General features: G+C 38.0%; 1 protein-coding gene across 3 annotated transcripts in view; it reads left to right on the top strand.

Annotated features, from left to right (window-relative positions):
• The window catches only part of HEATR5A (HEAT repeat containing 5A), a 95717-nt gene that overhangs the window by 15606 nt on the left and 64132 nt on the right, over positions 1-15979 (top strand). For all 3 annotated transcript variants that reach the window (XM_056133816.1, XM_056133817.1, XM_056133818.1), the window contains exons 6-11: positions 764-924; positions 2889-3144; positions 3871-4026; positions 6610-6860; positions 9785-9896; positions 14210-14362. In XM_056133816.1, coding sequence (XP_055989791.1) covers positions 764-924; positions 2889-3144; positions 3871-4026; positions 6610-6860; positions 9785-9896; positions 14210-14362 — 1089 coding nt within the window. The remainder of the gene's footprint in view (positions 1-763; positions 925-2888; positions 3145-3870; positions 4027-6609; positions 6861-9784; positions 9897-14209; positions 14363-15979) is intronic.

The raw sequence follows: 15979 nt of genomic DNA on the forward strand, positions 1-15979 counted from the left end.
TAGTTTTATGTTTCATTAAGGGTTGTACAGCATTTGGAAAAATAAAATGACTTTCAGTATTTTAGAAGAATTGTTGAAGCATTGTGTAACAATTTTGCTCATGGAGAACGAGAACTATTTTCCTTTATTTTAAAAGACCAGTCAGCATTTTAGCTAGTAGAAAAGAATGTATAGCACTGTCCTATCTTTCCATTGTTCATCGATTTGCTTAGCGGGCACCAGTAACATCTCACAACAAATTGTGAGACTTGTTACTGTTTTTGTCATATCAAATACATCATGGGTAGCTTACCAGGCTTTGCCACGAGGGCGAGATACTCTTGGTAGCTTGCCAGGCTCTCCGAGAGGGGCAGAGGAATCGAACCTGGTCGGCCACATGCAAGGCAAATGCCCTGCTCCCTGTGCTATCGCTCCAGCCCCAGAAAAGAATGTCATATGCCATAATTCTAAAGTGATGCAGACTTTGTCGGTATGGGTTAGTTTCCGGTCTGCTATGATTTTTTTTTTTATTCTTTCCTCCTTTCCTCCACCCAGGTCTGGTATGATTTAACCTCTTATTTCTTGAACAGTTTTATATATCAATGTGTATGATATTGCATATTAAAATTATATTGCATATTACAATTTTATTACAGTGTATAATTTTCTGTTTTGTTTGAATTTAAGTTTTTTTAAAAATGCTGGTCAAGGACATGTAAATCAAGATTATGCGCTAAAATTTCACCTATAAAATATGAATCATATGTTTTGTTCTTTGTTATAGCAACTTCACGACAAAGCATTCGCAAAGTATCTTTGGAGGAAGTTCTGGAACTACTAGGAACAGGGTTTCTACGTGGGAGTTCAGGATTTCTTCGAGCCAGTGGAGACATGCTCAAGGGAACCAGTTCAGTCAGTAAGGATGTTCGAGTTGGAGTTACTCAGGTTAGAGTCACAAATCAGCATCCACATAGAATTCTCAGTGGCAGTAACGAATTAAAGTTTTAATATCTGACACTAGTCTGAAGCGACATTAGAAGCAAGGGAGATAGGTAGTTAAGTTGGATAGAGTGCATGCTTTACATGCTAGAGGACCACATTCAGTCCACAGCTCTGCATTATCCTCTGAGTATCACCAGGAGCAGCTCCCAAGCACCAAGCTGAGCACCACCTCTGTCACAAAAGAAAGAAAAAAAAAAAGTGATACTATGAAGAGTGAATGCCGTCAAATTTATAAGAAGAAATGATGAAGTTAAAACTAGAATGTGAGAGAACCTTACCTTTAACTAGTTAAAGAGACTATTATCCATAATGTGTTTTCAGTTCCTAATAATGAGTCTTTAGTTTTCCTTTGAGATACAAACATTTTAAAATTGTTTCTTATCTTTATACTTTCATGTGTCTTAGTGGTTTTCCTTGTGTCTGGGTGTACTGTGTAGTTTAGATGTAGGCTGCTAGGTACAGTCTATTCAGCATGTACTATATTATATTTGCCTTGGAATGATTTTTAACCCATAAATACTGAGTACAGCAAATAATCTAATGACATGAATATAAATTCTTGATCTTAAAATTTGAAAGTACAAACCCTGAATAAAGTATCTTAGATAATACCAGTGTGAAGGTCTGTAGTTCCTCATTTATCTTAAAGGGGAAAACTTTTTTTTGTTGTTTTGGTTTGGGGGCATACTCGATGATGCTCAGGGGTTGCTCATGATTCTGCACTAAGAATTACTCTTGGTGGAACATAGGGGACCATCTAGGATGCCAGGGATTAAGCCTAAATTGACCACATGCAAAGCCAAGTACCTTAACTGCTGTACTGTCTCTCAGAACCCGAATAAAAATTTTGTTTTACAACATATTAGTAATCTCTTATACGAGGGTTTAATTATTCCAGAGTGAGTTACAACATTCTTCACACATTTTTTTTCTAAGGAAACTTTTTTTAGATCATTTTTAGTGAATAATCCATAATAAGCAATACAAAATAACTTATTTAGTATATACTTTAGGGGCAGGTTTGGGTGGAGTGGAAAAATTCGAAATAATGGTGGTAGGATGGTATAATGGAGTTGGGACTCGTGTTGGAATATTTAATAAATCATTGTGAACAACTTTAAAAAAATAAAATTTAAATAAAACTTTTTAAAAATTTTAGTTTTAGTGTCTGGGCTTAAGCTCAGGTCTCGCCAAAGGCAAGGCATACACTTTACTGTTGAGCCCACAAACATAATTCACATTATGTTTTTTTTGTTTCATTCTGTATATTAGAAATGTAAGATTTTCCAATATAATTGTAAACTTTCTGAAAAACAGATTGTGTAAGAAAATCCTTAGCATTCATGAAAATGAAGAGCAGCGATTCATCGCTATAAACTTTCAGATTTCTAAAGTTTGGAGTTACGGTATTAGAACATAGTAAATACTTAAAATGTATTTCTAAATTTGACGAGGGTTTTCTTGATCAGAATGTTAAAGAGGGCCAAAGCAATAGTATAGTAGGTAGAGCATTTACCTTAAGTGACTGACCTGGGTTTAACCAATAGCACCTCACATGGTTCCCTAAGTCTACCAGGAGTGACCCCTGAGCACAGCCATTTATGGCCCTCCAAAACAAAAGGAATGTTAAGGAACTTGAATAATTATTGAAAGAAGCATGCACACTTAAATATTAGCTGACTTTACTGAAACTATGCACAGTATGACCAAAATAAGACAGGCACCATAAATAAAATCTCAGTTGAAAGTCCATGTAGTTCAATATGGTAGGACAAAACAGTGATATATTTATTTAGCTCAAATAACTAAATGAGAAATTTTAAAATTATGTGAATTTTTTCTGTAACTTTTTGTGAAGAGAACATAGAACTGAATTTATTCTGAATATAAAACTTATTTTTTTTTAGGCTTACGTCGTATTTGTTTCAACACTAGGAGGAGCGTGGTTAGAGAGGAATTTTACAACATTTCTTTCTCATATTCTAAGTCTTGTGTCACCGTCACATCCTAAGGCCACCCAAACCCAGATGGATGCTGTGTGTGGTCGCCGTTGTGTGTCTTTTATTCTCCGAGCAACTATAGGCAGCCTTCTTGGAGAAAAGGCTCAAATTGCTGCTGCCAAGGACATTTGCCAGGCTCTCTGGAAGCTAAAGAAAGTTGTGGGTATGAGTCTACTGAGTCTATAACTTTTTAGAATTGTCCCAGGCCCGAGGTAGCTCGAGAGAGTAGAGCATGTGCTTTTAATGCAGGAGGCCCAGGTTACCACATGGTTTCCTGACAACCTCTTAGAGCAACCCCTAACTAAGCACAGACCCAGAGTAGCTCCAGAGCACCACCAGATATGACACCAAAATAAAACAAAAACAAAAGAATTTCCTTTTGGAAATGTTTAGCTGGCCTTTTGTTAATATTAGTACCAAAAAACCTATAAGATAGTTGTCAGTTGTTTCATGATAAAGTAGCCAAAATGTAGATGGGACAAATTATCGGACTTAGTGATAACTCTTCATATCTATGTACAAATCTTAGAAGCTGGTTATAATGTGCCTCAGAATTCATGACCGTATGGAAGTTGATGCATTGGTTTTGTTAAAAGTTCATTGCAGTTCATGTACTGACTTAAATCTCTTCTGTTTTTTAAAAATATTCTTTAGTTGTCCATGAATTCCTACTTGCTGAAAGAATAATAAAGTATATTTGATTGGTTGCTTAGACCAAATCACTTATTTTAGTTCAATTCTTTATGCAATTTTCTGTATTGCAGCTCTTGCATTAGATTGTAGATCAAGTGGAGTTAGTAATGCTGCCTTTATACTTCTCTAGTTCTAATTCTTAACCACTTTGATGATTTTAATAATAAAACAATGATGTGTGATTCTTTTCTGTCAGATGCAGTTGTAAGTGATGGTAATTTGGAAACCCGTGTTGGCTCTGCTGAAGTAGCAGCCAGCCAGAACATGCTGGTGTGTGCTCTACAAGAACTCGGAAATCTCATACATAGTCTTGGCACCACAGCTGCACCTTTGATACAGGAATCAAGTACAGGTATCTGTTGTTTATCATCTTATCTAAATATTTTTTTACTTTTATGCTAGATCATTTTTTGGAAAATGAAATCCTATATAGTTCATTATGGATTCCATTCCAGACATATTTCATGAATTTAGTATAATTAATAAGAACTGTATAAGCACTGTCCTGTTGTTCATCGATTTGCTTGAGCAGGCACCAGTAACATCTCACAACAAATTGTGAGATTTGGTGTAATTAATATTTAAAATAAAATATGAATATGTAGTTACATGGGGCTTTTTTTGTGTTTTGTTATTAAAAATTCTCCAAGTCCCTCCTTCCTTTTGAAGATATTAAAAAAAAACAGAGTGACCCTAAACTCCTTAACTTTCACCTGCAATTTCTATATGCTAATGCAAGTGATTCTTAAATTTTTTTTCAAGTTGTTTCTGTTTTTTTTTTTCTCTTTGGAAATTATTTGGTCACTTGAAAGATAATTCATAGCCATCAAGTTTACCCTTTTTAGGTACACAGTTTAGAAATTTTGGCATATTCACAGAGTAATGGCATTATAATCACTGAGCAGTTTCATAATTTTTCTTCATTGGAGTTGGGGAGAGGTTAGGGCATTTGTCTTGTATGTGACTGAGCTGGGTTCAATTCCCAGCATCCCATATGTTACCTTGAGCATGACTAGAGGTAATTTCTCAGTCTAGAGCCAGGAATAACCCTGGAGCATTGCTGGAAGTGGCACAAAACAAGAATGTTCTCTTCATCCTAAGTCCTGTACTCAGTAGTCACTCTCCTCCCCAATCAGTCACTGTAACTGTCCTCCCGTTGTTCATCAATTTGCTCAAGCGGGCCCAGTAACATTGTGAAATTTGTCGTTATTGTGTTTGGCATATCGAATACGTCACGGGTAGCTTGCCAGGCTTTGCTGTGCAGGCTAGATACTCTTGGTAGCTTGCCGGGCTCTTCAAGAGGGGCAGAGGAATCAAACTCGGTTGACCAGGTCGGCTGCGTGTAAGGCAAATGCCCTACGCGCTGTGCTATTGCTCCAGCCTAGGAGTATGATTCTCGCTTTGGATACAAGAGGTCCCGGGTTCAAATCCCAGACGAGCCCTGCGTGCCCCAATCTATCAGTCCCCAATAATCACTGATACTTTCTACAGCTCGTCTGTTCTGGAGGTTTTATATAAATGGCAATGTATAATATGTGAGCTTTTGTGACTTCTTTAAATAACAACCAAAAAATTTAATGGATTTTGACCTTTAAGATAGATTTCTTTCAGACAGAAGGTTAACATTATATTTTGTTCAGAAACTACTTATCCTAGAACATGTGTTATTTAAGTTGCAGTCAACAAGAACTGTTACATGTTTTAATGACAGTATAGGTTGAATGCAATGAATATAGACTTTTCTCTTAAACTTTTTTTGAGAGGGGGCAGGATAGCAAGATTGAACCCTGTGCCTCATATATATGAAGCATGCAGTGTAGCTGGCCTACATCCTAAGCCTGCAGACATTTTTCTGTAGTGGACTTCACAGTCTTCATAATAGCCTAATAAGGATTTTGTGGTCTTGATTTTGTTTCAAATGAGAGAAATATGGCAGTAGGAAGTATACTAATTACAAGGATAAATATAGAGTGATTTTTCTTAAGGAGGGTGGAGTGAATTTCTTGTCAATGTGTTTTTATTATTTAATGATTGTATATACTTCCTAGTACCAAATTAATGATCTCAAGCAGAACATTGGCTTATTCAAAAAATAAAACTTTTCTGTTTATTAACTTTATTTACACTACACTTGATCTTAGCCAAAAGGCCGAGAAACTTTATTTAAGCCATTTTTCATGATATATGTTAGATAGAGTTCTTGGGCTGGAGCGATAGCACAGCGGGTAGGGTGTTCGCCTTACAAGCGGCCAACATGGCCAACCCGAGTTCGATTCCTCCGCCCCTCTCGGAGAGCCCGGCAAGCTACCGAGAGTATTCGATATGCCAGACACAGTAACAACAAAGTCTCCAATGGAGACGTTACTGGGCCCGCTCGAGCAAATCGACGATCAACGGGAGGGCCTTTACCTTACCTTACCTTACACTACACTTGATCTTAGCCAAAAGGCCGAGAAACTTTATTTAAGCCATTTTTCATGATATATGTTAGATAGAGTTCTTGGGCTGGAGCGATAGCACAGCGGGTAGGGCATTTGCCTTGCACATGGCCAACCTGGCTGACCGGAGTTCAATTCCTCCACCCCTTTCAGAGAGCCCGGCAAGCTACCAAGAGTATCTCACCTGCACAGCAAAGCCTGGCAAGCTACCCGTGACGTATTTGATATGCCAAACACAGTAACAACAGGTCTCACAGTGTTACTGGGCCCGCTCGAGCAAATTGATGAACAACGGGAGGACAGGAATGGTGACAGTGACAGTGACATAATTCTTGGATATAGAAATTATAATTATGTGCCATTTTTAGAAAAAAATCCTAACTTTTGTTGTAAAAGGTTAATAAATATCTCCACTTGAGTGCTTGTTCTTTTGACTCTTCTGTAGCTGAGTTTCATCCGTGCAGCTTAAGTAATCATTTTTCATTCTGTCCTTCCAGGCATTCTTGACAATGTCATGTCAGTTATTGTTCATCCTAGCATTTCTGTTCGACTAGCAGCAGCTTGGTGTTTACACTGCATTGCTGTGGCATTGCCTTCTTACCTAACACCTCTCTTAGATCGATGCCTTGAACGTCTTACTGTACTTAAGTCTTCACCTGAAGCAGTGACTGGCTTTAGTTTTGCTGTGGCAGCCTTGTTGGGGGCAGTAAAACATTGTCCACTAGGAATTCCTCATGGAAAAGGCAAGGTAATGATTTTATTTATAATATACAATGATGATATTTCAACTTTGTTTCCTAAAAACATTATCATCTTGTAAAGTAATGAGCTTCATTCTGCTACTTAATGTTAAATATAATTACTGTGGCAATAAAAGGATTGTAAAATAATGTCTTCTCCCAATTTAAATAGGTGTGCTTCTATGCTTCTTATTAGAAATATTTCTATTTAGAAACCTCATTTATTCTCGGTCCTTATTTTACTACATCTTTGGTTCTGCCCTAGAAGTGCATTTGAAAGTGCATTGTACCCTACCAGGAGTGAGCCCTGAGCATTGCCAGGTTTGTGACCCAAAAAGCAAAAATAAATTAAAATTTTGCATTGTAGAGGCTGGGGAGATAGCTCAACTGGCTGAGTGCATAGTTTGTATGCAGGAGCCATAAATAGTTCGTGTACCATTGGGTATAGCCAAAATTGCTTCGTAAAGGACAAATAAAAGAGGGGCTAGAGCGAGCGATAGCACGGTGGGTAGGGTTTTTGCTTTGAACGCCGCCAACCCAGGTTCAATTCCCAGTGTCCCATATGGTTCCCCAAGCACCACCAGGAGTAATTCCTGAGTGCAGAGCCAAAAGTAACCCCTGTGCATCTCTTTGTGTGACCCCAAAATTTAAAAAAATAGAACTTGAAAAGAAAAAAATCATAAAGGATATTTAATATTTTTATAGTTAGTGATATTGGTGACCTATTTTAAAAATTAATTTGTATATAGTAAGATAAAGTACAGAGTGTTTTTAAGAACCAAGATATTTTATATAAAATAACTGCAGGGACTGGAGAGATTGTAACATTGGGTAGGATTTTTGTCTTGCATGTAACTGACCCAAGTTCATCCCCAGCACTCCATAAAGTCCCTGAGTCCTGCCAGAAGTGACCTCTGAGCGCAGATCCAGGAACACAGGTGCTCAGCACCCTGTATCTTAAAAGCTAAACAGAAATCCAGCTCTGCAGCTGAACAGTAAAAATTGTTAAGTTAAAAACTCTTTATGTTGAATTAAAAATATCCAAATGATCCTGTAAAGTTGTGTCTTACCATGACAGATCTGTGTTTTCACAAATATCACTGTTCAATGAAAAGATGCAAGAACAATATCAATTAGCAGGGAAAGTGCCTAATGTCTAGATTATGTATCTAAATACCATTTCCAGCCAAAATGGGATGAGGATTCTGTGGAGCTGTTGTAGTTCTAAAACAGAAAATGACAGTTTAAGGACTATTTTACCGTGCAGAAAATGTAGAGCTGTCAAAATTTTATAAACGGAGATTTCTGTGAGAAAACTTGTTCTAGTAACCGCAGATCTAAAACACTGAAAAATTAATTTTGCTTAGAAACTAATAAAAGTAAATTCATGCCAAGGGATGTGATTCCATGGTAAAGCAACTGCCTTGTATATATGAGGTTAAGAGTTTTTACCACAGCACTGCTCGGCATGCTGCAGTCAAATATTCAACCTTCAGCACAAAAATTTTGCAGACTTCAAACTGCAGCAACAAAGCAAAAATTTTAAATATCTAAGTCCTAAATAGCTAAACTTGTACAGTCCTAGAAAGTTATCATTTTATAAGTTTTTTAAGGAATTACAGGATTGCTGCGTATGACCTAATATACCAGTATTTAACCTTGAAATTTCTCTCTTTAAAAATGGTTTCCTGAATGATATACTATGGAGTGGTGAGCTATGATTGATGTACTGTGATAGAGACTCAGAGGTTCCCAAACTTATTTAGCTTATTGCCTCTTTTTTCAGGGAAAACAAAAATCCCTCAGTGCCCCTCCAAATATCTAACTTTAAGTGAACAGACAAGGCTGTCCAATTGTATGGCAGCTGTTACCGCCCCAACCCCCAGAGGGCAGTATAGCTCATTTTGAGATGTTCTGGTTTGTATGAAATGACAGCCTTTATCACCTTTTGTTAGTTTGGTCTGGATTGGGTCCACACACAGCGGGCTCACAGAACTTAACTCCTGGCTCTAAACTCTGGGCTCACTCCTGGTGGGGTTTGATGAACCGTATGCAGTACCAAGGACCTAAACCAAGTCAGCTGGGTACAAAGCCTGTCTCTTGACCTAGTATCATTTATGTTTATATATATAATAAATAAATAATAAATAAAGGCCCTCCCGTTGATCGTTGATTTGCTCAAGCGGGCCCAGTAACGTCTCCATTGGAGACTTTGTTGTTACTGTGTCTGGCATATCGAATACGTCACGGGGAGCTTGCCAGGCTGGAGCGATAGCACAGCGGGTAGGGCGTTCGCCTTACAAGCGGCCAACATGGCCGACCCGAGTTCGATTCCTCCGCCCCTCTCGAAGAGCCCGGCAAGCTACCGAGAGTATTCGATATGCCAGACACAGTAACAACAAAGTCTCCAATGGAGACGTTACTGGGCCCGCTCGAGCAAATCGACGATCAACGGGAGGGCCTTTACCTCCCCGTGACGTTTATATATATATATATAGATATATAGATATAGATATAGATATGTATCACTGTATCACTGTCATCCCATTGTTCGTCGATTTACTTGAGCGGATGCCAGTAACATCTCTATTCGTCCCAGCCCTGAGATTTTAACAGCCTCTCCTTACTCATCTTTCTCAACAATTGGAGGCTCTTTCAGGGTCAGGGGAATGAGACCTCTTATAGTTACTGGTTTTGGCATATTGAATACACCACGGGGAGCTTGCCAGGCTATGCCTGTGTGGGCAGGATACTCTCGGTAGCTTGCCAGGCTCTCCGAGAAGCATATATATATATATATATATATATATATATATATTGTATATATATATAGATTTCTCTCTATGATTTATATATAAGTACCGAGTTAATTTTTCATTCTTGACAAATTATAAACTGATAAGCTTTTTCCCACCTTGTTTTTTTATCTTAGGTTATTATGACATTAGCACAAGATTTGCTTTGTTCTGCTGCTCAAAATAGTCGCCTTTCAATTCAGCGCACTCAAGCTGGATGGTTGTTGATTGCTTCTTTGATGACATTAGGTAACAGTTTGTGAAACATTTGTATAATTTAACTGCTTTGTGGTTTTTGCATGTGATGTTCTAGTATATAATTTGATAAGACTAGTTTTCATATTACCAGGATTCAAATGGAGCAGGGGTATTACTCAGTGGTAGAACATTTGACTGCAGAATAGGGTGGAGGAAGTAACTCAGAAGTAGATATTTTATCTTGCATGTGTGAGTCTTTTTTGCTCCTTAGAAAGAAGGAATGAAAGAAGTACATTCCTAGCACTCTCCTTGGTAAGCCATATGTACTCCATGTTCAGAACGTTTTCAGGGGCTGGAGCAGTAGTACACTGGGTAAGGTGCTTACTTGGACAGAGCTAACCTGGGTTGAATCCCCAGCACCACATAATGGTTCCCCAAACTCTGCCAGGAGTGATTCCTGAGCACTGAGACAGGAGTAAGCCCTGAGCACACCGGGAGAGGGTCAGAAATAAAAACAGTGAAAAAGCATTTTCGTATCTTGTGTGAAGATCGGGCTTAAAATTAACACTGAATGATTCGTGATTTTTAAGAAATCATACTCATTCATAGAAAAAAAAGATCCACAGTATAAAAGATAAGCAATAGAACATAGTCTGAATCTTGTGGATATAATTATTTTGAGAACTTTTAGTATTAATAAGATAATTTGTATTGAAGAGGATAGGGCCTTTTTAAAACAATTTTTTTTCTGTTACTATTGCTATTTTTATTTTATTTTATTTATCTTTTTTTTTATTAGAGAAACACCATGAGGTACAGTTGTAGACTTACAAATTGTTGTGCTTGAGTTTCAGTTATACAATGATCGAGTACCCATTCCACCACCAGTGCCCACTCTCCACCCCCACCAATCCCAGTATCCCTCCCACCCTCCATCCCCCATTGCACCCTGCCTCTGTGGCAGGGCACTCCCTTTTGTTCTATCTCTCCTTTTGGGTGCTGTGGTCTGCAGAAGACACTGGGTGGCAATCATTTAAAACAGATTTTTTAATATGTTAAAATTAAGTTTTAAAATTCCAATGTTTTGTTCATGACTATTATTTATATCTTAGAACCATGAAAGTAACTTTGTTTCTTCATGGAAGCTGTATATCAAGTCTATTTTCGACTTAAGATTTAATAAGTCAAAATTTATTTCTAATATATAAAACTGAATTTGAACATTAATTCATTTGATACCTGAGTAATAATTTAACCTAATAGGCATCAAGTGGAGTAAGTAATATAAATGAAGGACCACCTTCAGTAATATTCTTTTTTTTTTTCAGTAATATTCTTGAATTGATTAAAGAGATTTATGGACTAAGTTCACTGGCTTGCTTGCTTGATTTATATAGTCTGCATGCTGAGAATGATATTTAAAGTTTTTTTGTTTTGTTTTTGGGGCCACATCATAAAGTGCTTACTCCTGGCTCTGTGCTCACCAGTCACTCTTGGGGGGGCTCAGAGGAACAGATGGGGTGTCAGGGATTGAACTTGGGTCAGCTGTGTGTAAGGCAAGTACCCTACCTGCTGTACTATCTCTCTAGCACTGGTATTTACAGTTCTGATGGTTATGAAAAAATATTTTTTGGCACTTGAAGATTATATGAAAGTCCACTTTTTAGTACTCATTAACATTTTATTCAACCACAACCATATTTCTGTTGTCTATGACTTTTAGACATTGCAGAGTGGCACTGTTGATTACTTGAAACAGGCTGAATGACTTCCAAAGTCAGAAATGATTACTAGCTAGTCAACAGAAAATGTTTGTAGGATTCTGGCATAAATTTTTTTTTTTTTTTGCTTTTTTGGGTCACACCCAGTGATGCTCAGAGATTACTCCTGGCTCTTCACTCAGGAATTATTCCACATCTTGAGAATAGTTAAGCTTTATTTGCCTTTACTGGGTGTTTCATACTGGTTATTTTGATACTCTTACTCATATAAACTGTCGTATTCTCAAAGTAGTTCTCTGTGACACTGATAAAGATTGGCAGTGTACTCAAATATTGTGCCCCTCAGACTCAGTGTGGTTAATACATATGTTTTATATAAACTATGTACAGAACATAAACCTATATCATACCACAAAGTTGTTTAGAATTTTATGCAGGTAGTAGGAAGTTTGCAACATCCAGTTTATCTATGGTTATCCATCATCATCTTCTGATAGTGAGTAACATTTGAATGGAAATTTTCACAACATAAATCAGTTTCCTGAAGGGAGAAAGAAAAACAGTTTTGTCTGATCAACTGAAAATAGTAGATGATAAACCATTTACTACTAACATTCCCCATCTAGGTTTACATTCTGCTAGTGCTTTAAAAAGTTTCATACCAAGGCTGGAGAGAGAGTTCAGTGAGTAGGGTGCTTGCCTTGCATGCAGCTAACCTGGGTTTGATACTCTGCACCCCAGACGGTCCCCTGTTAACTGGGCGTGGCCCTCATAATAGCAAAGTTTCAGGTACGTGGAAATTTTAATTTATAGTTGCAATTTTCATTAAAATGTTTTCTGATTGGGGCTGGAGCAATAGCACAGTGAGTAGGGCATTTGCCTTGCATGTGGCTGACCCAGGTTTGATTCCCAGCATCCCATATGATTCCCCGAGCACTGCCAGGAATGATTCCTGAGTGCATGAACCATGAACCCTGTGCATCGCCGGATGTGACCCAAAAAGAAAAAAAAAAGTGTTCTGATTAATAAAAAGAAAACATTAAAAATCGCATTTAAAATTGTATTTGTAATTTTTACTTTCAAATAAATCATATTAGGGCTGGAGCGATAGTGCAATGGGTAGAGCACTTGCCTTGTACCGAGGTTTGAGCATTAGTGTTCTCTATGGTTAGAGGACCATATGCAGTGCCAGGGAACAAACCCAGGTTGACAACACATAAGACAAGTACCTTAGCCAATGTACTATCTCTCTGGCTCTGGCCCTGTTTTTCTTTGGTTTTGTGTTTTTTCCACACCTGACTGTGCTTTAGGACTTATTCCTGACTCTGCACTCAGTGACAATTTCTGATGGTGCTCAGGGCAGCATGTGTAGTGATAGGTCGGCTGCATGTGAGACAAGCACCCTGCCCACTGTGCTATCACTACAGCTATAGCTTTATTGTGTATGTAAAAGAGACTAAATTGCAGAGGGATCTCAGCAGTAGTGAAAGAGCTGGCACTTGGAGCTCGGATTTGATTATTTCTTTTCTTTCTTTCTTTCTTTTTTTATTTTTTTGTGCTTTTGGGTCACACCTGGCGATGCTCAGGGGTTACCTCCTGGCTCTGGCAGTGCTCTGGAATGCTGTGAATCGAACCCAGGTTGGCCGCATGCAAGGCAAATGCTCTACCCTTTGTGCTATCACTCTAGCCCCTTTCTTCTTTTTTTGGGGGGGTGGGGGGGATGGGTGAGTGTTGGCACTCAAATCTGGGACCTTTCACATCATAGGATAAAGAAGAGCTTTATCATAGAGTTGCAGTACAGGCCCATACTGGCTTTTTCGTTGTTGTTCTTTTTTTATTTTTACTTCTTTGAGGTGTGATTCATTACCTTCAGATAGTATTTCTGGTAGTAGTTTATTTGGTATAATGTACCAAAAAGTAAGAAAAAATAAGAGGACTGAGAAATACAGAAACTAATGAAAATAAAGTATGTTTAAAGAGAGAATTATTGGGGACCTGAGTGATAGCACAGTGGGTAGGGCGTTTGCTTTGCACATTGCCAAACGGGGTTTGATTCCCAGCATCCCATATGGTCCCCTGAGCACCGCCAGAGTAATTCCTGAGTGCAGAGCCAGGAGTAACCCCTGAGCATTGCTGGGTATGACCCAAAAGGCAAAAAATAATAAAAATAAAAATAAAGAGAGAAGTATTAAAAAAAAGAGATAAAGAAGTACTTAATTTTCATAGGATTTTTGAAAGTGGAAGCTGGGAGGTTTTAGACACAACTGCAGTGCTTGGGGACTCCTTGCTATTCTCTGCACAGGACTAGTTCTTAGGGAATTATGCAGTGGTAGAGTTTGAACCAGATTAGCTACATGCAAGGCAAGTGTCTTAACTCTTGTACTACCTTTCTGACCCCTTTCAATAAGATTTTAAAGAGTAGCCACTTCAGGGCCAAGGAGATAGCTCAAAAGGCTAGAGCACATGCCTGACATAGGAAATTCCAGATTCGATTACAGTCACTGAATATTCTCCCTGAGCACTGCCAATCTGAGTATCACTTGTGGTAACCCAGTACTCTGCTTGTGAGAGCCCCTTCCAAAAATAATATAAACCAAAGAGCAGCCACTTTCAGTATTTTAACACAAATTCAATAAATTTCAGGCCCTTCCGTTGTTAGTCATCATCTTGCTCGAGTTCTGCTGTTGTGGAAGTGTGTCTTTCCAGTGTCTCCTAAAGACTTAGAGACAGAAAGGAGCCGAGGAGATTCGTTTACATGGCAGGTAACGTTGGAAGGACGAGCTGGTGCACTCTGTGGTAGGTTAAGTTCAGTCTTCTCTTTACCCCGCCCCTGGCTTTTCCCTACTCTTTTATCTTTACTCTGCATGTTTATCTTAACGTACAGGAAAAATCTGCTGTCTCTGGTGACTTTTTTTAATTAAATGAAATGTAATCGACTACTTGATAACAATTAATTGTGATAAAATAAACTAAATTTAAGGTTCTGATTCTTGGATAATGCATGCTTTATTAGTATAGCCCTGTTGAGAAATGGCAAAATATCCTTGTCTTAAGTAGTCATTCATTCCTCTTTTTTTTCAATTAAAGATTCATGATTTACAAAGTTATTGATAGTTCAGGTTCATCTTTTTAGAACTACTGAATTGGAGTGAGCTTTGATTAAACATAATGTCCATTTAGTTTATATATATGAACTCATTCTTTTATTATTAACTCATTCAGTAATATGTAAAACATTAAAATAATATCAACCATATAACTTTAAACAAGAGAGGGATCCCTGAAAAGACATGAAAATACTGATTTTTATTGGTTGCTTATTCATGCATTTTATTCTTTAAAAAGGAGAAGCTGGAGAAATAGTACAGGAGGTAAGATGCCTGTCTTGCATGTAGGCTGTTATGATCCCAGGCACCACATAATGGGCCCCAAACACCTCTAGGGGTCATTCCTGAATACAGAGCCAGGAATAGCACCTGGGCACTAGGAGGAATGGCTCAAACTCACTCCCCACCCACCCCACTTTTTTTTTTAAAGGGAAACAATGTAATTTTAAAACAGACTTTAAAAATACTTGTTTTAATAGACTTGTATAGTAAAGTTGCAGGCTATAAAATCAGTACCCAAAAGTCCATGGCTTACCTATACGCAAAGAGTGAGAGAGAAGAAAGTGACATGAAAAAAAAAAAATCCTGTTCACAATTATACCCCAGAAAATCAAGTACCTAGGAATCAGCTTAACTAAGGAAGTAAAGGACCTGTACAAAGAAAACTACAAAACGCTACTTCAGGAAATAAAAGAGGACACGAGGAAATGGAAAGATATCCCCTGCTCATGGATCAGTAGAATTAACATTGTCAAAATGGCAATTCTTCCCAAAGCATTGTACAAATTCAATGCGATCCCTAGAAGGATACCCATGACATTCTTCAAAGAAATGGAACAAACACTCCTGAAATTCATATGGAACAATAAGCCCCCACGAATAGCTAAAGCAATTCTTGGGAAAAGGAAAATGGGAGGAATCAACCTCCCTAACATCAACTCTACTACAAAGCAGTAATAATTAGAACAGCATGGTACTGGAACAAAGGCAGAGCTGCAGACCAATGAATCATCTAATCTTTGATAAAGGAGCAAGAAATGTGAAGTGGAGTAAGGAAAGCCTCTTTAACAAATTGTGCTGGCAAAACTGGACAGCAACATGCAAAAAAATGGACTCAGATCCCTACCTAACACCATGTACAAAAGTAAGATAAAAATGGATTAAAGACTTCAACATAAGACCGGAATCCATAAGGTACATTGAAGACAAAGTTGGCAAAACCCTCCATGACATCGAGCTAATGGTATCTTCAAAGATGTCATGCCACTGGCTGAGCAAGTGAAAACAGAGATAGACAAATGGGACT

The sequence above is a fragment of the Sorex fumeus genome, unplaced genomic scaffold (genome assembly GCF_029834395.1).
Source record: "Sorex fumeus unplaced genomic scaffold, SorFum_2.1 ptg000098l, whole genome shotgun sequence".
NCBI lineage: Eukaryota > Metazoa > Chordata > Mammalia > Eulipotyphla > Soricidae > Sorex > Sorex fumeus.